Raw genomic sequence first — 27,808 nt, forward strand, 5'->3', positions numbered from 1 at the left:
TGCTTCTTATTTGCCCTTCTAAATGTTCAGATGTACACATTAAGGATAATTTGCCAGGATGCATGTACCAAGCGTATGCAGTGTCTAACTTTAGAACTTGTTAATCACATCCAACTTCCAGTGCTAGGAAACGACCTCAAGGCAGTGTGGCCAGCCAACGCAAGAACATAAATAGAATAATGAATAAAAACAAGGCATAAAAATATTATCAAATATTACCTTCGTAGCCAGAAGTGCCTACTCTGATTAAAGATAACATTTGTCTAAGGTATGTAAATCACTGTGCATTTGTAATATGAGTTTATCTTCAAAATATAAAGCAATACTTTATTAGCAAAGTTAAGAAAGTTGGTCCTTTTTGTTTTAATACATGGGCTATCTCATCTCGGAAAAGAGGTTCTGAGTGTTTTACTTATAATTCTGATTAAAATTATGTACCCAGACATATATCCATAGACTCTTCAACACATCTTCAGCCAAAGTGAGCGCTTTACACATGCTATTTCAATTCAATTCAGCATTCGTCTGTGTCATTAATGACAGTGATTACACAGTGCTAAGGACTCTGTATCACTCAACAGATTTTTTTATTTGAGCAAGTCTCTCAACAAACTGTTCAGGGGATCAATGGACTTTCAATAGAACTTACAGCGTAACCGGCAAGTCTTCTGAAAACTGGCATGATCCACCTAGCCTTTCATCCTTTTGTGGGCAATGAAATGATGACTAGTGATGCAATAATTATTGCTTTTGTAATGCATTAATGCTTCTTTTCCTAAACTTTGGCATGACATTACTTTTTGAAATATTTGAAAATGACCTATCTCTAAAATTGAAACACAAATGTTAAATGTGTGCCTTTCCAACTGTAGTGAAAAGTACCCCTTACATCTCTAAAGACTTCAGCACCGACAGGTGTTTATTATAGCCTTATAGCCCACCGTAGCGGACTATACCGGCTATTAAAGGCCCGCTCCAGCGTTAAAGGCCCAAGCTGAAGGCGAGGGCCTTTAACAAGGGAGCAGGACTTGAATAGCCGGTATAGCCCAGCTACGAAGGACCAAAAGGCTACTAGAACATTCTGCCACTAGAGGGCAGAATGTTGTAACAAATAAAACAAAGGCCTCTCAGATCCCTAGGGGGTTGAAATCCCCTCGGCTCTGAGAGGCCTTTGTGAAAACAACATTGGAATGTTGCTCTGCGGACGTTTACCAGCCCGTAGAAGCATGGTGCACTCCATTGTCTTCAATGGAGTGCTCCACATCCCAATGTTCTAATAATAAATACACCATGCTGTGGCGGTTCTTGCATGCTATGCTTATTCCTCTTGCAACAATATTTCTGCAAGATGCATAGAATCTTTTCATATCATAAAAAGCATTAAATGTGTAATGGATGGACGTAGAAATTTTAGCCGCGCTGGCAGAGACCTTGGAGTCTGTGTGACAACAGGCACTCCTCTCCTCCATCTACCTATGAAGCACTATCAAGTGCCTATATATACCCCCTTTTACAGACACTTAGGGGCCCATTAGGATCTCGGGCGGATCGCCCCCACCCGCATGGCGGTGGCGATCTGCCCGAGATCCTTCCCCGCCCGCCACCCATTTCCCCCGCCATATTACTATGGTGGGGTGACCGCGGCAGACGGAAAGACTGTCGGCCGCTTCCCCGCCCGGTTAACCAGTTGACCGAGCGTAAAAGAGTTTAATATGGTGGCGGTGTCTGTTAGACACTGCCAGCCATATTAGGATGGGGCGGAAACATGCCTTTCCGCCACGGAAAGGCATGCGGGGATTGCTTGTGGGGGCCCGTTGTGGGGTGGGGAAGAATGAGGGGTGCACATGGGGGGTACCTATGGTACCCTCTGCAGTTCCATGCACAACATGGCAGGCACCGCGCGGTGCCTGGCATGTTGTGCATGGAAGTGCACAACATGCCTTCCTGGCATTGTGGCCACAATGACAGGAATGCAGGATACGCCCGCCACTGTGGCGGGTGCATCCTAATGGCCCCCACGGGACCTCCGCCCTTATGGTGGGCGGTCCTATTTCATGATAGGATGGCGGGCGGACAAAGTCTGCCCGCCATCCTAATGGGCCCCTAGGTAGGTAGGTAGGTAGGTAGTTTAGGTGTGCTTGACATTCATATGGGGAATTAACCAGTTACGTCAGCATTATGGAATAGGTGTGGTTTGCGGTAGTATAATTGGTCCTGACAAAAGCCATGAGCAGTTGGGAATATAAGTGGCTGAAACATGTTGACCCTAAGAGGAAGTAATGATAACTAGAGCCCCGGGTCTTCCTAACTTTACCTGTTTTCAATCATTTTGGTTGATGCCCAGATTAAAGCGTTAGGACTTCCATTCAGGTATTTCTAAAGAGTAACCCTACCCCCTGTAGTCTTCGTAAAGTAAAGGCTGTAGGCAACAAGAAACAACATCTTTGCATTTGCAGATTAGTGAAGAAGCACTAGATTCAGAAATATAGATTTATTAGAAATGAATGAAGTGGTAGCTTGGAGAAGACAGGAAAAAAAATTCTAGCGGGTAGGTTGAGCAGTTGAATGCATCATGCAAATCGTATTTGCATATTCACAACAAGCTGACTTGTGGAACAAATCCAGTGGGACCTCTGGCCAGATTATAGATACAGAAGTGGGCATTGAGCTCACCAGGAGTTTGCGTCCCGTTGTTGGACCATCAGCGCACTTCCACATTTCCGAAGGCTTGCGAACACTTGTGCAGTCTATTCTCCAATACCATTTATGGGGTGTACATTATAAATCAGCGCAGTGTTACAAATGTGTTCCTTCATTTGAACGTAGGATATGGCATCATGCAACTAAGAAAATGCCCTTCCCCTTGCAAATCTTCGATAAGGGCGCAGAGTTGAAGAGACTGTGTGGTCTAGCGAAAGTGGCATAGAGTTAATAAATTACCGCCTGCAGTCCTCATGATGACTCCATTTGGAAAGAATATCTGTGGGCTTCCTTACTCCTACGATCCTATCTGCCCCACCAAAGCTAGTTTGGTTTGGCTTGTAGTGAAAAGTATGCCTATGGTTCAGGAGACATCCTGCTGACCTTCACTGCAGCCCTCGCTCCCTGCAAAGCTGCATTGGAGAAAGAGCATCTTCTGTAATCGGGCGCATGGGGCTGATCTGCAGTGAATGCACCAAATAAAAGGAAACCATCCATTTCAATACAGTCATTACAACACCCTGCCTTTACAACGCAACTGTTACAACACAACTGCCTTTACATTGCATGCCAAAACAATGCATGCCATTGCAATGCATGTCACTACAACGCATGCCATTACAACGCATACCATTACAACTAATGACAATTCAACACATAATAAGGTAAATAATGGAGATTTGTTTAGTATTAGAGGGGTATGGGTTTTTTGGGTACATGGAATAGTAATTTTTACCCCTACACTATCCAACGCTTTCCCTACTGTTGCACTCACTGGAAGGGAATAGTAATTTTTACCCCTACTCTATCCAACACTTACCCTGATGTTTCCCTAAAAGTATTATGCATTGTAATGGTATGCGTTGTAATTGTATGTGTTGTAAAGGAATGCGTTATAATGGTAGTTAAAAAAATGCTTTGTAATGGCATGCGTTGTAAAATCATGCAATGTTATTGTAGTTGCGATGTAAAGACTACATTGTAAAAGCATGCGTTGTAATTGCATGCGTTGTAACGTTATATATTCCAAATGAAAGTGTGCAATGACACACCCAGATCGTGAGCCCAGTGTGTAATTGGGCGCCTGCTCATATTTCTGTTACTGCCTGGCATCAAAGAAGACAACTGCTAAAAGTAGAATGTTGGTTTTTACAGGTGCAATCAATGAAACTGTGGATGATGTAATGATTAACACATTTTGTGACTGAGTCTTCTTAATGCAAATGCTTTTTTGTACTGTGCCAGTGACATATTAAAAACAATACAGCATTCCCTAAGAAGGGCTGTTTCTGTAGGCGTTATTTAAAATGGTCGTCTTATTCTGTTTTTGATATTTCCCCTCTCCCCAGCCTTGTTCTGTGATTATTTTAACAAACATGATGACGGTTGCGACTGGCACTATCAGGCCTGCGGCGCCCCCTGCTTGAAGACCTGTCGGAACCCCACTGGGGAGTGCTTGTATGTATTGCCAGCACTGGAAGGTGAGAGAAATCGTAGGAAAGCGCAGGTGTCACATAGGATGCCCACTGACTCGACCGCGTGGCACCGCCATTAGACGTGGGCATCTGACTGATAGTGATATGTTTGCTGAGAGACGCGTGTCTAGTACTTGCTAAGCGAGGGCGGAGGGTGCTCTTTAAAAACTGGGGTAGGCAAAGCAGAGTAACCGCAAGAAGGGGAGAAATCTACTTACTTATTATGAAGTGTTTTTAAAGTGCTACTTGTCTTCTTTATGCCACTTTGGAGTGCTTGACAGACGGATAGACAAACACAGCAGGATAGTAGGATGGACATGTTAAAGCCTAAATGGTTGGACAGGTGATTCAAATACGTGACACTTTCACGTGCATGATGTGATTACTGGGCGCAAGTGCTAGCTATCCATTATGCCATCACACCCTGCCATGGCATTAGTTCCTGCTCATAACTGTTGCAGAAATGTCTGCCGGGTCTGCATATTGCTTCTTATTATAATGTCTTCTCTGCCCTTGACTGTGCAGAAAGGGGTGTAGGAGCCAATGGGAATGGGAGTGATTTTTCAAGTCTTCCAGACGAAATTCTTGGAGAGGGAGATGGAACTGATGAATGGGTGTGGACTCGATGGATGGATATATGTGTACAGTCATACTTATTTAGCACAAACCTAAGCAATTTGGGGGTTTAGTCATGTGAAGAGGACAATGCATTGCATACATGTCACACATATTTATCATTTTAGGAAAAAGAAGATTAAGAGATATGCAGCCGCGGCCGCTGGAAGTAAGAGCGGTGGGCCGGCTGACGGGGGGGGGGGGGGGGCTGGTTTTCGAGAGACGACCACGGGGGAAAATGAATTCATTATTTAATTTTCCCTGGTGGTCGTCTCTCAAATCCCTCCATTCCCCCCCCTCCCGCCCCCCCCCACCCCCCCTCCAGTTGGCCCATCTGCCCCACCGCTCTTTCCTGCAGCGCACGCAGCTGGCCAGGATTCAACATTTTAGTTAAGAGCTGGGGCTAAGTTAGATCCCAGGTCCTGGGGTTCCTAATTCGACAGCTAGCCACTAGACCAATTACCGCCCAAAACTGAATTCTTATTCACCACTCTTCAAAGCAAGTGATGATATTAACCTGAAAATAGAACTGTCGTCTCAGCTTTCACAGAACACCCAAATTGGGGAGGAATCTGCACTTTTTAAGTAATGGAGGTGTCTTAATATCATCCTTAATTCTTTCATATAGGACTTCCTGTTTTCCTGACCTATATTTCACTGCACTCCTGCTGAATGAAGCAAGAACAAAAGTTCACTGCATTGTCACCTCCCTCTAATACCCACAGGCATACATACGAAGGCCAAATCTACAAGGCCCTTTGAGGGTACAAACCCTGCGATTTGCAAACAAATGTGCGACTTCAGAAAGGCTTTTTACAATGTACAAAAGCCCTTTTACAAGTCATAAAATTCTTTCTGACTCGTAAAAGATATTTATCTATGGTCTGTGACTGCAATTGTGTTTTCGAATCAATAATTAGTTACTGACCCCTAAAAATGATTCCTATGTTTAAATGCTGTCCCTTTCACAACTCCATCCTTACATTTGTAACCATTCACGGGGGAAGAGTTGCATTATAACTACAGTCCCATTTGCCAGCCAGTCAGTGTAAAAATTGTGTATCAATAGTTGCAAATGGCAATTGTACAGCTGGCTCATAACACTTCTTCCTAAATTTGCATGCTCAGAAAGGACAGATCCTTAAGGATGTTAGTGGAATAAATTAACCAAGGGTGTTATGCCCCTTGAACCAGCAGAGAGTATCACAACAGGGCAACATCTACTCTGGGCTTCCATCCTCTCTCCACCCATGCAACTGTAAGTTCTCCCCTTGTCATAGGTCCATCATTCCACATGACCTCCCAAGACTGAGAAAAGCAGAGGAAAAGTTTATGCATACACATTAGTACTCCTTCTCCCTTGCAGAGTAAAATAAAGCACAGGCATCTGAAATAAAATCAAAAATAAATGTTTGTCAGCATATAGAGCCAACACTTAAGGGTCGATTAGGATCGCGGACGGACTTGAGTCCGTCCGCGACCCCAGAGTATGAGGGAACGTCCGCAGGGGCTGCGGCGTTCCCTCATGTGCGATTAGGATGTGACCGCCACCCTGGCGGTCACATCCTGGATATTTAACATTGCGGCGGGTGCTGCTTCAAGCAGCACCCGCCGCAATGTTAAAAGTGCATGTTTTACATTTACATGCACAAAGCGGCAGGCACCGCGCGGTGCCTGCCGCATTGTGCATGTAAATGCTGGGGGGTACCATAGGTACCCCCCATGTGCACCCCCCACCCGCCAACACCCTGGGGGGCCCGCAACGGGCCCCCAAAATCAAAAGTACACATGCTTTTCCACGGCGGAAAAACCGCCGCGGAAAAGCATGTTTACTAATGCTTCCTAATTTGGCTGGCGGTGTCTGATAGACACTGCCAGCCAAATGAGAGCTTTTCCGCCGCGGTTGTAATCCGACCGCGGCGGAAAAGCAGCGGACAGAAACCAAGACCCACCAGCCATCGTAATGCGGCGGTGGGTCTTTGGTGAGTCCGCAGAGGATTTTCCGCCTCCTCCGGGCCGGAGGTGGCTTCCGCCGGCCCGGAGGAGGCGGAAAATCCTCCATCCTAATCGGCCCCATAATGTTTATTATGTAGTCTCTAGACTCCATACACACAAAATCTCTACAATTAGGCCCAGGTCGAAGGATCGCTGTTCCAAAGCCATAATCAGTCACGAGGCTCCCAAAACCACAAAGTAAATCAACACTGTTCAGTCAACATGTTCTCAGACCCCATAATCCTGAAACCATGATTTCTACCTGGGCCTAGGTCCCCTATCACTAGAAAAGCCTAAACTTACATTGTAGCCTTGCAAACAAAAGAAAGCAAGCTCCAGCTACATGAAAAGGCACTCAGTATATCTGCTGTAATTTCATGATGAGGCTCACTGTCTCAACTCAGAGCTGAGTGAATGTCTCTTGTTCATCTTAGACATCTTAAGTTCCTACATAAAACTCATTATTTCTCCCAGGTAATCTATATGTCTGTATGTATGTATATGCTATTTCTATGATGCAAGCCTAGCCAAAAGTAAGAGGAATGCTGTACTGGGTCAAAGACAAGGAGAAAGCCAATGAGCGATAGGAGGATTAAGTGTGCTGTGGGCGGTTAATACATTGTGATGTAGTGTAGTGTTCTTTAATAAGGTAAGGATTCAACTCTTTCCTAAACTGGAGCAGCATTGCAGCATTCCTAAATGATGCAGGGTTGTTGTTCCAAATCCAGGGTGCATAAAAGGACAAGCATTTGAAATGCAATAGGTCTCGCATTTACGTGAGTTTGAGCTATTGCCATTGTAAATGACAAGTACTATGGAACTCATCCTTGAGTTCTAAACAAAATGCAAAGTGGTCCAAGCATCACTTCTCTGGCTTCTCCTACAGCTCAGCCTTATCTATTTGCAGGAGATGCCAACATCTCAAACATGAGACAATGATATCAATTCGCTCAGTTATATCCATCAGTCTATCACAAATCCCACACCTAAGGTAGAGAAATACAGAGAACACTGGCTCCTTTCACCAGGGATAAATCTGTCATTTTCCAGGCCCTTTTACCTTAAAACACAGACAGAAGTCTATCAATAAATACAGAATATCATTGCACCTTTGTTATCAGTGCAGCCTCAGGGCTTTTTGGTGAATCAGGGGTCAGGACATGTGAGGACATGCCAAGGGGTTCAAAAGAACAAAAGATGTTAAGGCATGGAAAAAGGGTGCGGTTTATACAGGACACTGTTTGCAGGTACGAGGGGAGGCCATCCCACCATGAGCAGAATCTAACTTGCTCAGCTATCCACTCTCCACTCATCTAACTGTCCATCGTCAGACGCTGAACGCTCAAGATTCTGCATTACCTTACAAGCCATGGCAGTAAAAAGGACAGGGAATAGATGCAAATATTCACATTACGAAAACTGTACTCAATGGAGAATAAGAAAATTAGAAAAACTTAGTTTTTCACAAGTTCCTTTTCTCAATTGCCGTAACAGTTTACAGCATGAAGTATGTCTCAAAGCTTAAAATGGCTTCAACCCCCTTTTCTAGGATGCTATCCTAAGTGCCCAGAAGAAAAACCATATTACGATGAAGATAAAAAGCAGTGTGTGGAAATATGTGGCTGTTACGACGACGAAGGGAACCGCTACGAGCTTGGCGAAAAGGTGGATCTCTGTGAAAGCTGTCAGGCCTGGTAGGTACCTAAGCCCATAAAGTCTGTTGTCATGTACCTGATAAGTGGAATCAAGTCATGGAATCAAGTCATTTGAATGAGCCTCTAAAGATGCCCTGCACCCCATAAAAAGTATAGCTTTTGATCATGGTAGACTGTGGATCAATTTAGGACTGCATTTTTCAATGGACACGAAGGGCCAGATGAACGAAGCCATTTAGCATTTCTTAATGGGTTGAATCGCTATTTCAGCCCATTAAGAAATGCTAAATGGCCTTTTCCTATGTGAAAAGGCCAAGTCACGTTCTCAATTTGCAATTTCTACTTGGTGGAAATCGCAAATTCGAAATACGATTTTGGGAATCGCAAATAAGGATTACCTATTTGCAATTCCCAAAGCACATGTACAAAGCATTTCCTAAATGCGAATTGGGCATTTCGGAATTGAAATTACCATTAACTTAAACTCGATGGTAACTATGTGCAAATTGAAAAAATGCATTTAAGGCCAGATTTACAAAGGCCTTTTGCATTTCTTACCAGCCGAATCACAATTTTTGCCTGTAAAGAAATGCAATACAGCTTTTTCCTATGTACAAAGGCCTTTCAGGAGTTGCAAAATGCAATTTCTACCCAGATGAAATCACAATTTGCGATTCTCTGAATAGGAAATTGCAAATAGGGATTTCCTATTCATGATTTCTTAGCATATGTACAAAGCATTCTCTAAATGCAAAATGAGCATTTAGGAAATAAAATTACCATTTACTCAAAGTTGATGGTAACCATGTGCAATTTAAAAAAGTCTCCCAAAGATGCTTTTTTTAAAGTGTAATAGAGCACACATATGCCCCTAGGGCATATGTGTGCTCTAATTGTGCACCACTATTTTTGGGGCGCATTACGGGGAGCCTTATGCCCACAGCCATAATTGGTTTTACATTTCCAAAATACCGATTTCCTAATAGGAAATCACTATTTTAAAAATGCAAAGCCAGTCCATTGGTTTGAATGGCATAAGATTTACTATTTGCGATTTCCAAATAGCGAGTCCTACTCCTTAGGAATCGCTTTAAGGAAATCGTTAATTTCATACATATCATTTAGCATTTCCTAAAAAGCGATTCCAATGGAGTCGCTATTTAGGAAATGCACAGTTGCATTTTTGTACATTTGACCCTAAGTATCGGACCTCCTGCGGTAAGCACCTAAATCTGATATGCAATCATTTTCACATTCAATATATTTCAAACAGTAAAGTGATGTATTTTTGTTAGTTGTAATAATCATCACATCCGCGAAGTCCAATTTATAATCAGGCCCACACATTTGTATTTGTTCACCATATTGGTGGTGGTAGCCTAATTGCCATTTGTCAGAATGCAGGGTGACCCATACAGATTGGAGCAAATGCTCGGGAGAGAATGTGGCAAAACGGCTAGGGCGGTTGACCTCGGAGCTGGAGAACCGGGTTAGAGTCAGAGCGGGGACGCTCAACATTCTGTGGTTCCGGGCAAATCACGTAATCTACCCGTGCCTAACAAAAATGAATGTGTGAGTATATAACGTAACTGGTGCTCTCTGATACCTCCGGGTCTAGTAAGCGCTTATAAAACTCCTCAAACAAAAATTTTTTTTTAACACATCCGATTAGTGTATGAGAACATTCTGCTCACCATAGTCTAACATAGTTTCTTGGTATGGGTGCTGCCCAGCATGGCGCATGATATCTATAAATCTGACCAGCTTGTGTAAGCAAAAATTATAATAAACCAAAATGAAATTTGACTACTTTATATCAGTTATCACACGCTGGTTAACTTAAATCGAATACGATTTCCAAAGGGCAGAAAGAGCAGTTAGCTTGTGGCTCGCACACTTTTGTGTAGCTCAACCTTCAAAACTAATTGATCAGACATATTCAGGGGGTTGTGGATAACCTACTCCATAACTGATATGCACAGACCTGGGTCCTGTGCTCTTCATGCTACTGGAGTCAAGCTAGCCAGGCTGATGATGAGGCTGATGAAGAGTAAACACCCTGAAACCCATCCTAGGATGCCTGTTTCAGTCGAGGGAGAACCAAGCCTGGCAGTTCAGGCTGGACTGTTCCCATGGGGAGCAAAAAAAGGATGCGGTTAGGCTCAGATCTCTGTACTTAGGTGAATGTTTGACATTGTTCAGCATTCGGTCCATCAATTGTTCTTTTTGCACTCTATCATGCCAGGCAGGTTTAAGACTCAAGAGAGGAAGAAAACTGCACTGGCAAATAGCACTAATGCTTTTTTCAATTACCTTATGCCTGTTACTGAAAAATCAAGAACAGTCTGCAGATTACGGCACTCTCTATACCATGGGATTTTGCTTGAAGATATCATTGAGTGAAGGGGAAGTTTGGGCACTGCCACAAAGAGGAGCCATATTGTGAAAGAAATCATCAACATGAACTAGCACCAGTGAAAGAAGACTACTTGAAAGGTTCTCCACTTGCTCTTAGGGAAGTTCTTTCTTAATTAAATTCACTCCTTGACAATATGTTCATGGCCTGAAAGAGCAATGACTCAGATGCCTGCAACTTTGGGCTCACACCATACAACAGCGATCAACTTCCTGTTGATACAATCGACACACTACACCAAATAAAATAGGTAAATGCATGCTGATATGCCCCTTGGTGAACATCACTCTGCATTGTCCTTAGTTCAGCCTTCCTCATTACAAGTAAATAGATTTTACCATACATTTTATTTCAAAGAATGTTTGTAGAAGATGGCATTTGGGTATCAAAGAAATGGGACCTCCATTTGTCACCGTACCTTAACTCCAATCGCCTTCACCCGAGACATACTCGCTTCTTCCCCAGGGCCGGACTGGGAACCACAACCGGCCGTGGCAAAGTGCTCGGCTGCCCCCCATCCCCTCCCCACTAGGGGGGGTTGGATGTGCCACCGAGCTCTTTGCCGGGCCGGTTTTCGGCCAATTTTGGTACAGGGCCGATTTTGCAGCTATGCTGTAAAAACGACCCTGTAACAAAATCGACCCCCAGGGGCCCAAAACTGCCCCCCCCCCCCCAACCCCGTGCGGCACACCGAGGGATTGCCCGGTGCCCGCTATGTCCAATCCGTCCCTGTTCTTCCCACTGTAGTAACTACCACCACTTCCCAAGATCCATATTTTGATCTCCATCAACTATACTGCCGCTGCCACAGGACTTTCCTACTTATTCCCTCTCGTGGAACTTCAGTGTCCTTTGCAGACATACTAACCGTATCTGTATGTCAAAGCATTTCAAAGGCTAAAGTGGTATCAAGGTGACATGTTTGCTGATACACAGACCAATGGACAGAAATATACAAATATGTGGTAAAAACATTTAGTCTTTGTTGGACAGCAAGAGACCAAGATCCAGATTGAGGTCCGTTTTGAGAATGCATTGTCCTTTAATAAGGGTATTGAAGTTGTTGTGCCAGACATGTCAGAGGTCTGGGCCAACAAAGCATTGACATTTGTCTGCCCTTGCACTGCACCACCTGCAGCTGCAGTAAAGGGGCTCTGAGCTACAGCCCAGGGCCTCCAGTGAGTGTGTGTGGCACAGCCCTTGGACCTCATAGCCCCATACCATCCCATTGCCTCGATATGAAGACATGCTGTGGTAGCAGGGACATCTTAAGAATTTTGGGGGCCCTGGGCCAATCGTATTTTGGGGGCCCTTGTTCAAAACAGCTTTGAAATTATGATCCAATTTCATCCATTTCTTTGGCCAGGTCACTGACAGAGCTCAGACACAATGGTGTACATTCTAAATGTGTTTACCTATAATATTAAATAATGGTGAAGTGTTTGCAATATTGTAATACAGCAGTGGCTAACTAATATTAGTGCAAAGAATCTATGTGACCCCCTCCCATTTCTCATATATTTTTTGATCTAAAATAAGCATTTGTGATGGATGCTGCATGAAACATAAACACATTTTACTGCAAAATGTCAGCAATGTATTCTCACAAATCACACACATTAAAAACACATTTAAGAAAAATGGTATTTAAAATCATCTGTTTAAAATTATTCAAGGCCATCGGGGCAAGAATCTATGCAGAACAGAGCTGGCTCTATCAGGGGGCCCGCTGAAAGGCTGTGGCCATGGGACATAGCCCACTTTGCCCATGCCTTAAATCGTCTCTGTGGGGTGGGGGAAACCGCACCTTTCCACAAGCACTCCTTGTCGATACTGGGCGCACTGCATCTTTTGGGAAAAATCAGGCCCATATTTAATAAGAACTGCCAGCCAAAGGCTTTTCAAAGCTACTAACCCTTTTCAGTACAGTCATGCCAGAACAAGCCTTCTGTTAGTTTCCTACCTCTCCTGGGCGCCGCTTGTGTTAACCTTTTCACTGCTAAAATTCTTTTTTTCCCTTCATCCATTATTCTCAGGTGATGGTATCCTCACCTAGGAAAAAGTGCAGTAAGTGTACAGTTTATGATGTCAAGATTGAGCACGACGAGTCTCTTCAGAATGGGGCCATCTGACTGGATGTTCTGGCCACAGGACAGCTTCTTTTCTGTATTTGTTTTACGAAAGGCAAACTCTGAGTTTCTTGATACTGGGATTTACAAGGAATGGTAGATTAACGCTTGTGTTTGTTTTCTTTCAGCAACTGTACAGTGAATGGAATAAAGTGTGCATATGATATTCGAGGTAGGTGGTCAAATGTGTAAGTGTTCTATCCGTGCCATCGTAGGCACTGACCCCTCTTCCCTCTTTCCAAGTGACCTGTTATTATTGAGTTCATGGTGTGACCTTAAATGAAAGAATAAGTTGGAATCCGTTACAGTAATGGGCATTTCATGATTCTAAATGCTGTCTGCTGGCAGTAAGCATCCTGATTGTTGCCTTTGCTCTTTGCAGCCTGCTTTTGTGTATACAACGGAAAGGTGTATAAATACAACGAAGTGATCTACACTACAACAGGCTTGGATGGCAAGTGCATAAACATGACCTGCGGAGCCGACGGCAACATAGTGGCCGTGGCCTACTTGTGCCTGACAACAGCAATGACCACAGCAAGCACACAAACAGGTAACCGTATCCATCTCTTTCATCCTAGAGGCAGCGGTGTGCCTTCTGTGCAGAGGTGTTAAGCCACACAGACAACAGAGAACAAGCATTGGCGTAGCCAATAGGACTCGCCTTTGGGACCTTATAAGTGTTTAGCCATGCAACAGTTAATGTTGTTGCACCAAGGATATTGTGCTGGATAACTTAACACTTATAAAGTCCCAAAGGCAAGACCTATTGGCTATGCCAATGTTTGATTCTCATTGGTGAAACATTGCTATTTGTCCCTCCTTTGGGTGTGTTGTTTCCTCCCATGAACTATTATAGGCCCACCTACTCTTTTGTTTGTGTATGGCTTTTTCAGCGCTCTCTTGCAGCTATCAAAGACACATTTAATTTACTACAGAATGTCATATTGTTTTGTAACTAATAATAATTTCCTCTTTTATCACCTACAGGATGTGTCTATGATGTATGTGAGTGGTCTCCCTGGTATGATGTCAGCTACCCGCAACCAGGTCCTACAGGTGGAGACTTTGAATCGTTTGCAAATATAAAGGCTAAAGGCTATGCTATTTGTGATGCTCCCAAACAAGTAAGATGCAGAGCCCAGAGCTTCCCGAATGTTCCTTTAAACCAACTGAGTCAAACATTAGTATGTAGTGAAACCATAGGCCTCATGTGCTACAACAAGGACCAATCTTCGGGACTATGTTATAATTATGAGATTGAAGTTTTGTGCTGTAAGAGTGTGCAAGGATGTACAAGCACAATAAGCACAACCACTAAACTAACATCATTTTCCACCACACCAACACACTCCACATCCCAAGGCTGTGTCCATGAAGTCTGCGAATGGTCTCCTTGGTATGACGTCAGCTACCCTGAACCAGGTCCTACAAGTGGAGACTTTGAATCATTCGCAAATATAAGGGCTAAAGGATATGATGTATGTGAAGCTCCCAAGGAAGTTCAGTGTAGAGCTCAAAGCTTCCCCACAGTACCAATCAATGAACTTGGTCAATCACTAGTGTGCAGTGAAACTTTAGGTCTAATGTGCTACAACAAGGACCAAGGATCAGGATTATGCTACAATTATGAGGTTGAGATTTTGTGCTGCAAGCTTGTGCAAGGATGTACAACTACTACAACAACGCCAAAAACTAGCACTCGCTTGACATCGTCATCAACAACGACGACAATAAGCACCACAACAACTCCTACAACGACCACAACAACGCTAAAAACTAGCACTCTCTTGACATCATCATCAACAACTAAGGCAACAAGCACCAGAACATCTCCTAAAATGAGCACAACTCCTGTCTTCACAACACCATCAACCACAACCAAATTCCCCACAACTTCTGGCTGTGTCTATGAGGTTTGTGAGTGGTCTCCTTGGTATGATGTCAGCTACCCGGAACCAGGTCCTACAAGTGGAGACTTTGAATCATTCGCAAATATAAGGGCTAAAGGATATGATGTATGTGAAGCTCCCAAGGAAGTTAAGTGTAGAGCTCAAAGCTTCCCCACAGTATCAATAAATGAACTTGGTCAATCACTAGTGTGCAGTGAAACTTTAGGTCTAATGTGCTACAACAAGGATCAAGAAACAGGATTATGTTACAATTATGAGGTTGAGATTTTGTGCTGCAAGCTTGTGCAAGGATGTAAAACTACTACAACAACGCCAAAAACTAGCACTCGCTTGACATCGTCATCAACAACTACGACAATAAGCACCACAACAACTCCTACAACGACCACAACAACGCTAAAAACTAGCACTCTCTTGACATCATCATCAACAACTAAGGCAACAAGCACCAGAACATCTCCTAAAACGAGCACTACTCCTGTCTTCACAACACCATCAACCACAACCAAATTCCCCACAACTTCTGGCTGTGTCTATGAGGTTTGTGAGTGGTCTCCTTGGTATGATGTCAGCTACCCTGAACCAGGTCCTACAAGTGGAGACTTTGAATCATTCGCAAATATAAGGGCTAAAGGATATGATGTATGTGAAGCTCCCAAGGAAGTTAATTGTAGAGCTCAAAGCTTCCCCACAGTACCAATAAATGAACTTGGTCAATCACTAGTGTGCAGTGAAACTTTAGGTCTAATGTGCTACAACAAGGATCAAGAAACAGGACTATGTTACAATTATGAGGTTGAGATTTTGTGCTGCAAGCTTGTGCAAGGATGTAAAACTAGCACAACAACACCAAAAACTAGCACTCGCTTGACATCATCATCAACAACTAAGGCAACAAGCACCAGAACGACTCCTAAAACGAGCACAACTTCTGCCTTCACAACACCATCAACCACAACCAAATACCCCACAACTACTGGCTGTGTCTATGAGGTGTGCGAGTGGTCTCCGTGGTATGATGTCAGCTACCCACAGCCAGGTCCTACAAATGGAGACTTTGAATCATTTGAAAATTTAAAGGCTAATGGATATGATGTATGTGATGCCCCCAAGGAAGTTAAGTGTAGAGCTCAAAGCTTCCCCACAGTACCAATAAGTGAACTTGGTCAATCGCTAGTCTGCAGTGAAACGTTAGGTCTAATGTGCTACAACAAGGATCAAGAAACAGGATTATGTTACAATTATGAGGTTGAGATTTTGTGCTGCAAGCTTGTGCAAGGATGTAAAACTACTACAACAACACCAAAAACTAGCACTCGCTTGACATCGTCATCAACAACTACGACAATAAGCACCACAACAACTCCTACAACGACCACAACAACGCTTAAAACTAGCACTCTCTTGACATCATCATCAACAACTAAGGCAACAAGCACCAGAACATCTCCTAAAACGAGCACAACTCCTGTCTTCACAACACCATCAACCACAACCAAATTCCCCACAACTTCTGGCTGTGTCTATGAGGTTTGTGAGTGGTCTCCTTGGTATGATATCAGCTACCCTGAACCAGGTCCTACAAGTGGAGACTTTGAATCATTCGCAAATATAAGGGCTAAAGGATATGATGTATGTGAAGCTCCCAAGGAAGTTAATTGTAGAGCTCAAAGCTTCCCCACAGTACCAATAAATGAACTTGGTCAATCACTAGTGTGCAGTGAAACTTTAGGTCTAATGTGCTACAACAAGGATCAAGAAACAGGACTATGTTACAATTATGAGGTTGAGATTTTGTGCTGCAAGCTTGTGCAAGGATGTAAAACTAGCACAACAACACCAAAAACTAGCACTCGCTTGACATCATCATCAACAACTAAGGCAACAAGCACCAGAACAACTCCTAAAACGAGCACAACTTCTGCCTTCACAACACCATCAACCACAACCAAATACCCCACAACTACTGGCTGTGTCTATGAGGTGTGCGAGTGGTCTCCGTGGTATGATGTCAGCTACCCACAGCCAGGTCCTACAAATGGAGACTTTGAATCATTTGAAAATTTAAAGGCTAATGGATATGATGTATGTGATGCCCCCAAGGAAGTTAAGTGTAGAGCTCAAAGCTTCCCCACAGTACCAATAAGTGAACTTGGTCAATCGCTAGTCTGCAGTGAAACGTTAGGTCTAATGTGCTACAACAAGGATCAAGAAACAGGATTATGTTACAATTATGAGGTTGAGATTTTGTGCTGCAAGCTTGTGCAAGGATGTAAAACTACTACAACAACACCAAAAACTAGCACTCGCTTGACATCGTCATCAACAACTACTACAATAAGCACCACAACAACTCCTACAACGACCACAACAACGCTTAAAACTAGCACTCTCTTGACATCATCATCAACAACTAAGGCAACAAGCACCAGAACATCTCCTAAAACGAGCACAACTCCTGTCTTCACAACACCATCAACCACAACCAAATTCCCCACAACTTCTGGCTGTGTCTATGAGGTTTGTGAGTGGTCTCCTTGGTATGATGTCAGCTACCCTGAACCAGGTCCTACAAGTGGAGACTTTGAATCATTCGCAAATATAAGGGCTAAAGGATATGATGTATGTGAAGCTCCCAAGGAAGTTAATTGTAGAGCTCAAAGCTTCCCCACAGTACCAATAAATGAACTTGGTCAATCACTAGTGTGCAGTGAAACTTTAGGTCTAATGTGCTACAACAAGGATCAAGAAACAGGACTATGTTACAATTATGAGGTTGAGATTTTGTGCTGTAAGCTTGTGCAAGGATGTAAAACCAGCACAACAACACCAAAAACTAGCACTCGCTTGACATCATCATCAACAACTAAGGCAACAAGCACCAGAACAACTCCTACAACGAGCACAACAACGCCAAAACCTAGCACTCTCTTGACATCATCATCAACAACTAAGGCAACAAGCACCAGAACAACTCCTACAACGAGCACAACAACGCCAACACCTAGCACTCTCTTGACATCATCATCAACAACTAAGGCAACAAGCACCAGAACAACTCCTAAAACGAGCACAACAACACCAAAAACCAGCACTCGGATTACCTCAACCTCAACAACTACTGCAACAAGCACCAGAACAACTCCTAAAATAAGCACAACAACACCAAAAACTAGCACTGGCCTGACATCATCATCAACAACTAGGTCAACGACAACAACCACTGGTAGAACCAGCATAACTGCAGTATCAAAGAAATCTCCAACAGAGGTAAGTTGAACTTACTTTTTTTGGATTAGTACTGTAGACCTTGAAGAATAATATGTATATTACAGAAGTTTTGAGTGAGTAAAATGCCATAGCAAAATTAAATCAACATTTTCACTCCTGAGGGACAAGAAGATCTGCAGTAAAAAAGACGTCTTTACCAATCACCTTTGGAGAATACTAGAGAGAGATTCAATGCTGTCACACAATATCTCAGAAAAGGTAGTATTAGAAAAATGAAGTTGCCAAAACTGACCTTTGAACACAGATGAATGCCAAGAACACCAGAAAATGCCAAGTGGAAAGCCTCAGAAGCAGGGGATTCCTTTGCCTTTTCCTGGGATTGGGCACATTTTTAATTCTATATCTACAGGTGACCACTTGCCCAGTAGAAAATACAGAACAGGATTACCCCAATGTGCATTTTTATTTGCCTCAGAATTGACCCCTCCTCTGAACTCATCATACAGCCCTTTCCCTCCATCTGTCCTGCTTTCCTCTTACCCTGCAAATAGTGTTTTCTGGAAGGAGCATGCTGCCCTTCACCCCTCCTATCATTGTCAATGGCAATCTAAAAACAGCTAACGCAATTATGCTTCATAAGTGTTCAAAGGCGCTCTTGATTAGTCACTGGGAGCTTGATTTGCCATCATGGACCTGACTCAGTATTACTCGGTGTCCTAAGGACCTTCGTATGACTAAGGATGAGAGGAAATTGACTTCTTTTGGGTGACCTCTCACTACTTTTGACACAATAAACCATTTTAATTTGGTAGGCTGACTTGCTGTGGTGAGAAGTTTGGACCTTGCCTGATAAGAGAATTAGGGCCTTCTGGGTTAAGCAGAATCAGGTGGTAGCTACCCTGTCCCTATTTCCTTTCTTCTGTGGTGTCAGTATTGTGTGGTGTTGATGAGGGATCCACTAGCCCCCTGTTTCTTTCAATATACATACATTCTAACACTTTGAGAGTTACAAATTCCCTGTGCTGAAGATATTTAACTCCTCCTTATTTGTGACTATTTATTCCACACATTCCATTTTTTGCATGCAAGAATGCCTAACAGATGTCCAAAGCTGGATGGCCTCCAGTTTTTCTAAAGTTGAATGGGGATAAAATGAAGGTCCTGGTCAATTGGTAGGACTCTGCCTTCTGTGCATCTACCCTTTGGCTCAGATCAATTCCCACTACCTTCCCGAAAAGTTAAGAACCTTGCTTTTGCAATCAACAAAGAGTTGTCAGGCATAGGAGGGGCTGTCCTCTTGCTTCCTGCAACTTATCTTGCAAAATTATTCATTTCATCCTAACTAAGTCTCATGCCATGGCCATTGAAAACAGTGTCCTGTCAAGCATGGAAAAGGGCTAAGTGCCCTTTATTTAAGGCTTGCAGAATTTACAATAATGAAAATGCAGCAGATACACATTCTGTTCTAGTCTACATTGTTGATTCAATTATGTCCTTTTTGCCAGTCTACACAGTCATATATTTATACACAAAGCAATGGGTACAGTTTGTAAGCATGGTACAATGACTCTCTGGAGACTCTCCAGGAGCTATGGAGTTCAGCATACTGAAAATTCAAACAGCAACGGACGAGGGGGACATGAAAGCACAGTTCTATACTGCCCTTTAGAACATGTGTACTATAGATTAGGCAGACCCGTAGAAACAGGTAGAAATAGCAAGGTCAGCCTTTTGTTACTGAAACCTTTGAGAGTGACCAACTTATGTAAACAAGATTTAGTCCCTTTTTGATCTCAAATCTACTACAAAGTATTGATATATTTATTCTCAAGGACACAGTGGTCACCCTACACCTATGAAGCTTGGTGTAGCAGCCGTTCCTTCATTAGGGCGGATGAAAATCGCTCTGCCTGCTCGACTCTCCTCTGCCCCAAATGAGGAATACATTCATTAACATTATTAAAATGCTCTCAATCTCATTTCATGGATGTGATTGCTATGGGAGAGTATGAAGGTGGGGCAGAGGTGATTACTGCTGATTGGCAGCAGCAGGAATGACACAACAAGTTGTCCCTTCTGCAGCACCAATCCAGAAGATGCTTAACAGCCGCGGGATTGAAGACACAAGTCCACAGTTTGCAAAAGAAGCACTTAGTTAGCATGTTCCATCTAATCCTGATGCTTCTCTCATGCTGAAAACAGCATGAGAGCAGCCACAGGACTGGTTAGAGGTTTGTGTTGGGCAGGGTCCTGGAGCGAACCGACATCGCTCCAAGAGGGGGCTGCAAACTCTGCTCATTTGACACTGGTTATATTTATTTTGATACCTTTGTTGGTTTTCTTCACCTCAGAGGGGATTAGGACAAGGGTTCTCTGCTTGCCAGACCTCATTTTATATTTATATTAAAACCTAGCCGCATGGAGCTTTTAAAGTCCTGGAGTCATTCGTAATTGAATCTGGTCAAGTTATTCTTAAGCTAGGCGGGCGCTTTTCGCCACATGAGAACATTTTGCTGATGCAATGAGCGTTTTATATTTCTTTGTTTCGGTGCTGGCCAGGCGCCCTTCTGTATATCCATGCCATATCGCCGTATGTTCTAAGCCTGCAGGCCACAAGCCTCACTGAAGCTGTAAGCACACCTTGGGACTTTCACAGCATGCTTGTTGCCAGGGCACAAGTCCTAAAACAAGCATTTGCAATGCAATAGGTCTCGCATTCGTAACAATTAGAGCTATTGGCATTGTAAATGTCAATGTGTTTTGGTTTGAAGTGTAGTGGGTATATGTCGTGTGGAGTGGATTTATTTGGTTTGCACTGGAATTGTTAGTTGTAGAATTACCAAGCAATAGCGATAATTATCGCTATTACTTGGTTAGAGACAAAAATTTACCGCTGAGCTGCGGCGATTTTTACCGCAAATAAACCTTGGTATTATTAAGGTTTAACGCAAATGCGATAAAAATCGCCGCAATGCATGAATATCGCTGAAAAGTCAGCGATATTCATGCATTATCAAGCTAATACTTCTAGCTATGTTATCCACCTCCCATTGGATAACATGGCTAAGAACTGCTCAGGCCAGGTGTTAGCTTTTGGAGATATTCACGCTTAGCGCGAATATCTCCAAAAGTTGGTAATATGAGATAGCGATGTTAGCGACTGTTTTCAGTCGCTAACATCTTGGCACGCCCACTTTGCATGTCATTAGTGATAAATATCACTGAAATGCAAAGTGGGGCCCAAGATGGTCGCTATTTCCTACTAGCTGTCCCTAACTGGTGTTAGCGACAGCTAGGTAATAGGGAGATAATTTTATCTCCGCTTTCTTGGCTTTTAAAGCCAAAGAAGCGGAGATAAACCCCCTTGATAATATGCCCCAATCTACTCTACCCATTTCAATATGTGGTCTTGCTCCCGGTGAAACTTCAAATGCTGCAGGTTGACTTGATAGTCGAAGCGCTTCTTCACTTCATGCTAAACTGTGAGTAGTCATTTCCGATAATTCGCTTTGAGTAGCATGACACCGTTTTTTCTGTTAGCATCAAAAAGGAAATGGCGCCCTTCAACCCGCTACTGTTCTTAGTTCTTGTCTGCAATTGCCTGTTCAAGGGCATACATTGCTGAATCTTTCACCTCTTGGACTTTAGCAACTATCTCCTCGTTTAATTTATCAGCAAAAGGTGCTACGCTATGTCCAAATTTCTTATTTCTATAAATGATGGCAATACCAACATGTCTCCAAGTCTCCGTAATGCCGCTGGCACCACCAGCCGATCTGACAGCTCTCCGTGTTCTTAGTGCCCCTGAGTATCCAGACAAGCTTGTGCCCTTCCCTGGTTTTCAAAATGTTTATAATTTCCATTTGAACTTACTGTGAGGCTCCTCACTCCTCCAAGGAACTAGAAGGAGGGAATGTCGCTAGAGGAACTTGTAGTGTCGATTTTGTTATTTTATGAGCTGCCTGAGCACTGCACACATGTGGTCAGTACGTGCAGTTTGTGGGGAGAGCGGTTTGTGTGCCGACTCCGTTTTGTGACCATGAAAGAAGTGGGACTGCCCTCTTGCAGCAGTCTGGTGATATCTTGCTGGCAGGACCACATGACAATGTGTCCGGGTGGGAATGAATCCTTGATGATAGTTTGTACTATATTGTTACCCACCCTGCACTTTCTCCCATACAGGTCAGTCTTTGGAGCAAGGCCCGCCTACTAAGTGACGATTTAAATTCGTCTTCTATGTGTTCCGCCGAGCCTCGGCTTAGAAGTAGTGGTGTTTATTTTTTTAACATTAAAAGGTGCGCTGTGCTGAAACAAAGCGCGGCGTCCATGCACATCAAACCTATGTGGATGGGTGCCCCTTAGTCTTCTACAAAGGTTTTTACAGTTTGTTTATTCTTTCACAACCGTAAAAAAAATAGTTTGTTTTCATTTTCTAAAACTAAATCTCATCCATACGTCAAGCATCAACTCAAAAATGTGTGTATGTCTCTCCTGAGAGGCACACGCTCGGCAGGGACTGAATAGCATACAAACCAAAAAAAAACACAAGCATTGGAAATGCAATAGGTCTCGCATTAGAAAAGTTGGAGTTATTGGTATTGTAAATGACATATGTTATTTATTTGTTGGTTTTTAAAATTGCTAAATTGATGGCTGTGTCATTTACAATGCCAATAGTTATAACTTTTGCGAATGTGACACCTATAGCATTTGGAATGCAACATATTTTGTATTTACGTGACTTAGATGGCAGCTCTTGTCGTTAGGCCACATCTCTAGAGAGCAGGAGAGTGCAGCAGGGGAGAGAAGCACAGCAATGCAATAGGTCTTGCATTAGGAAAGTTTGAGCTATTGGTATTGTAAAGGACACATTTTTTATTTATGTGCTGGTTTTGAAAATAGCGAATTAATAGCTTTGTTATTTACAATGCCAATAGTTTTATCTTTTGCAAATGTGACACCTATTGTAACACAATATGTGTTGTGAGGGTGAGTGAGGGTGAGTGAGGGTGAGGTGTTGAGGGTGAGTGAGGGTGAGTGAGGGTGAGGTGTTGAGGGTGAGTGAGGGTGAGTGAGGGTGAGTGAGGGTGAGTGAGGGTGAGTGAGTGAGGGTGAGTGAGGGTGAGTGAGGGTGAGTGAGGGTGAGTGAGGGTGAGTGAGGGTGAGTGAGGGTGAGTGAGGGTGAGTGAGGGTGAGTGAGGGTGGGTGAGTGAGGGTGAGGTGTTGAGGGTGAGGTGTTGAGGGTGAGTGAGGGTGAGTGAGGGTGAGTGAGGGTGAGTGAGGGTGAGTGAGGGTGAGTGAGGGTGAGTGAGGGTGAGTGAGGGTGAGTGAGGGTGAGTGAGGGTGAGTGAGGGTGAGGGGTTGAGGGTGAGGGGTTGAGGGTGAGTGAGGGTGAGTGAGGGTGAGTGAGGGTGAGTGAGGGTGAGTGAGGGTGAGTGAGGGTGATTGAGGGTGAGTGAGGGTGAGTGAGGGTGAGTGAGGGTGAGGGTGAATGTGAGTGAGGGTGAGTGAGGGTGAGGATGAGGGGTTGAGGGTGAGTGAGGGTGAGGGGTTGAGGGTGAGTGAGGGGTTGAGGGTGAGTGAGGGTGAGGGTGAGTGAGGATGAGGGGTTGAGGGTGGGTGAGGGTGAGTGAAGTTGAGGGTGAGTGAGGTTGAGGGTGAGTGAGGGTGAGTGAGGGTGAGTGAGGGTGAGGGTGAGTGAGGGTGAGGATGAGTGAGGGTGAGGGGTTGAGGGTGAGTGAGGGTGAGGGGTTGAGGGTGAGTGAGGGTGAGTTAGGGTGAGGGGTTGAGGGTGGGTGAGGGTGAGTGAGGGTGAGGTGTTGAGGGTGAGTGAGGGTGAGTTAGAGTGAGGGTGAGTGAGGGGTTGAGGGTGAGGTGTTGAGGGTGAGTGAGGGTGAGGCATTGAGGGTGAGTGAGGGTGAGGTGTTGAGGGTGAGTGAGGGTGACTGAGGGTGAGTGAGGGCGAGTGAGGGTGAGTGAGGGTGAGGGGGTTGAGGGTGAGTGAGGGTGAGGGGGTTGAGGGTGAGGGGGTTGAGGGTGAGTGAGGGTGAGGGGGTTGAGGGTGAGTGAGGGTGAGGGGGTTGAGGGTGAGTGAGGGTGAGGGTGACTGAGGGTGAGGGATTGAGGGTGAGAGATTGAGGGTGAGGGGTTGAGGGTGAGTGAGGGTGAGGGTGAGTGAGGGTGAGGGGTTGAGGGTGAGTGAGGGTGAGGGGTTGAGGGTGAGTGAGGGTGAGAGGTTGAGGGTGAGGGGTTGAGGGTGATAGAGGATGAGTGAGGGTGAGTGAGGGGTTGAGGGTGAGGGGTTGAGGGTGGGTGAGGGGTTGAGGGTGAGTGAGGGTGAGGTGTTGAGGGTGAGGGTGGGTGAGCGTGAGGGTGAGGGTGAGTGAGGTGTTGAGGGTGAGGAGTTGAGGGTGAGTGAGGGTGAGGGGTTGAGGGTGAGTGAGGGTGAGGGTGAGGGTGAGGGGTTGAGGGTGAGTGAGGGTGAGGGGTTGAGGGTGAGTGAGGGTGAGGTGTTGAGGGTGAGTGAGGGTGAGGGTGGGTGAGCGTGAGGGAGGGGTTGAGGGTGAGGTGTTGAGGGTGAGTGAGGGTGTGGGTGAGGGGTTGAGTGAGGGTGAGGGGTTGAGGGTGAGTGAGGGTGTGACCATATCCATTCCAGACACTGATAATTAATTGGCGACAAAAGTTATTATTTGACGTGGCATATCTTAATTGCTAGGTTTTTTAATTACTAGTTGATGTTTAATTTTTGTAATCATTTTTTTAAGTATGCACCTCTTAAAAAATAAATAAAAATATTGCTTGTTATGTATTTCCATTTGTAGACCTAGAATAGTTATGGTGCATTGTATGTAGCTTTAAAAAATAAAAATGTAGACTGCTCAATGTATTTCCGTGAATAGATGCAGGTTGCCTCTTTCTGTCAAATAATATCCCTTGTTCAACTTACTATAGTGGCACGGCATACTATGAAGCAGAGGAGGACTGACTGTCAGAGCCTTGCTCTTTCCTCTCTTGCCAACAGGGCTACTCCAGAATAAGACCACAAAACCATAATTTGTGAAACATGGCCTTTTGACTCGCAGCCCGGTCAGTGGAGGGGCTCCGCTTTCTGATCCGTAGAGGCTGATGCGCAGTCACTTTCTTGAAGAGGAAATGGGGAATAAAAACTTTACTTTTGCAGTGATGTCGATGAACCTGGCTTGATGTCACACTGCTGCATTGTGCTGATTTTCTAAGTAAAAACATGCATAGTGAGGAGCACTAATACGGGTTTGAGATGGTGGAAGAGCTGTTTATCTCTTATGGAGATAGATTATCTGGGGGAGGAAGGGCTCCTAATGGGAAGTGTAGACGGGGAGAAATTGAGAAAAAAAAGCTGAGCAGGGAGGGTGTTATTGCGGCTATCTGTTTGCCCGAGGGGAGGAGAAATGCAGGCCTGAGGCAGAGCACACGCTGAGAAGCTTGTGGGAGGGGGGCTGGGCTGCCTTTGATCTGGTAATGCGAGGCAGGCAGGCAGGGGGCTGGTGGCATTGTGCACGCGCTTTTTAGGGCTTGCGCTTGCGCAATGACCTAAAAAGCACATGCACTTGAAGAAATCGCCACTGGAATCGCCAGTGGTGGATCAACACTGGATAAGCCGTAATAGAGCTTCGCCAGCGATGCGCAGAAGCGCATCAGCAGGCGAGCCCTAAAAAACTAAAATTAGCTACTCGGTTGCAGCTCTTGTAAAAAGACAGACTCCAGAGCAAGAGGCAGGCACACGATCGACAGGGGCTGAAAGCAGTTCAACTTCATTAACATCACGCACTTCCCTACCGTCTTCTACACAGGTTTAGTTAATAGCTATTTTCCGAAGCAAAAAATGAGAAGCTAGGTTAAATAAAGACAACGGAATAAATCTGGCAACCTCTCATTCAATGGCTCTAACAGCGATTCGTTGAAAACAGGGTTAACCTAAAAATATACTGTATAAAGCTGCGGCAACAAGACAACAAAAACAGCTCCAGGAATAATACACCTTTTAAAACGTGCACCAGTGTCCACAGGAAAACACCCACAAAAGAGTTCCAAGGCAAACTCTTCATTCCTATTGCAGCATGTTTACTATAGTTAGGCGGTACTGCATGGGCGTTCCTAAAGAATAGAGGCTGATCTACAAAGCGCATTAGCATGTCAAAATAAACGAATTCAATCGGAATCCAATTAAAAGTGAAGAGGTGGAGTAGGTGGAGTTTGACTAGATTTACAGAATACTTAAAGTCTCGGAGACAGCGCTTGTGCTGCCTAGCCAAGACCTAAAAAGAAGTGGGAGGACGCTGACGTCACAATAGGAAGTGACGTCACGAAAGGTGGCTTGCACCATCGGACTCATTGCCTCCCCTCGCTCACCCCTTATATACGATTGCATCAGAGAAGACAGCGCATGAGCAGCGTGCTGAATGAGCCTCCGATCTCGCCCATGAGAGGCCAAAGAGTGAATGTGTGGTTCCATTTGCTCCAGTTACTGAGCTCCTGTTAAAATAAGTGGGGGGCCGCCGTCCACCCATGTGGTACCCCGACTCGAGCCCTGCAAGTTGCTGCTTTGCACCTGGCCCAGTCTGAAACTACCTTGAATGATGCCTCTCCAGCACCTTGCTAAGCCCACTAGATGCCTTCACAACTGATGATCGAAGCAGCAGGCAGAAATGCTGGTTCAGCACGTTCATACTCAAACAGGCCCCCAGCAGTATGCCCAGCCGCCAGTAGGAGTCTCAGCAGGGACCCGGGCAGCCCAGTGTGCCAAGTCTGAAGGGGGCAGCCCCCACCACAATGCATGAAACGCCTGCCTCACAAGGCACACGCCTGCCTCACGAGGCATAACATTCACTTAAACCACCTACATCATAAGGTACAACAAGCATTTACAATGCAACGGTCTCACCTTTGCAAAAGTTAGAGCCATTGGCATTGTGAATGACAACATTTTTATTTATGTGTTGGTTTTGAAAACAGATAAATAAATGGCATTGTCATTTACAATGCCAATAGCTTAATCTCTCACAAATGCGAGACCTATTGCAGTTGCACCCACACATACAGAGAGCCACACACACACAGAGACACACACATACACACACACAGAGCCACACAGAGAGCCACACACACACAGCCACACAGAGCCACACACACAGCCACACAGAGCCGCACACACACACACACACAGAGCCACACAGAGAGCCACACATACAGAGCCACACAGAGCCACACACACACACACACAGAGCCACACACACAGTGCCACACAGAGAGCCACACACACACAGCCACACGGAGCCAGAAATACACAGAACCTTGCAGCCCCCGCAGTACAGAGCTGGGGCCTCTTTGTATTTAGCTAGTAGTTTAGCCACCTACAAGACCCCTCACAGATCGCAGCCACACAGGTCAAGCTGGAATTGAAGTCTTACAGTACAACGCGAAAAGACACTACAAGTCCCAGAATGCAACGAGCTCATGGCCCAACAGCTAGGACCAAACAAAGGAGTTGCCGAACGAGAGATACCTTGATAGTACAGAGACTTGCACTTGTGCACAGACAGGAAAGTGTGCAGACCGGGCACTGGGGGGAGGGGGCGGGGGCAGGCAATCGTTTCAACAGTTTAGATAGATATTCTATAACGTTGAACGAGGGCTGCTAATA

General features: G+C 44.6%; 1 protein-coding gene across 1 annotated transcript in view; it reads left to right on the forward strand.

The window, feature by feature from the left end:
* Positions 1-27,808, forward strand: part of LOC147733200 (mucin-5AC-like) — a 224,208-nt gene that overhangs the window by 124,650 nt on the left and 71,750 nt on the right. The window contains exons 22-26 of the mRNA XM_086956009.1: positions 4,050-4,181; positions 8,335-8,479; positions 13,114-13,157; positions 13,368-13,538; positions 13,976-18,168. Coding sequence (XP_086812135.1) covers positions 4,050-4,181; positions 8,335-8,479; positions 13,114-13,157; positions 13,368-13,538; positions 13,976-18,168 — 4,685 coding nt within the window. The remainder of the gene's footprint in view (positions 1-4,049; positions 4,182-8,334; positions 8,480-13,113; positions 13,158-13,367; positions 13,539-13,975; positions 18,169-27,808) is intronic.

This window comes from Lissotriton vulgaris, chromosome 2_1, assembly GCF_964263255.1.
Source record: "Lissotriton vulgaris chromosome 2_1, aLisVul1.2, whole genome shotgun sequence".
Classification (NCBI taxonomy): domain Eukaryota; kingdom Metazoa; phylum Chordata; class Amphibia; order Caudata; family Salamandridae; genus Lissotriton; species Lissotriton vulgaris.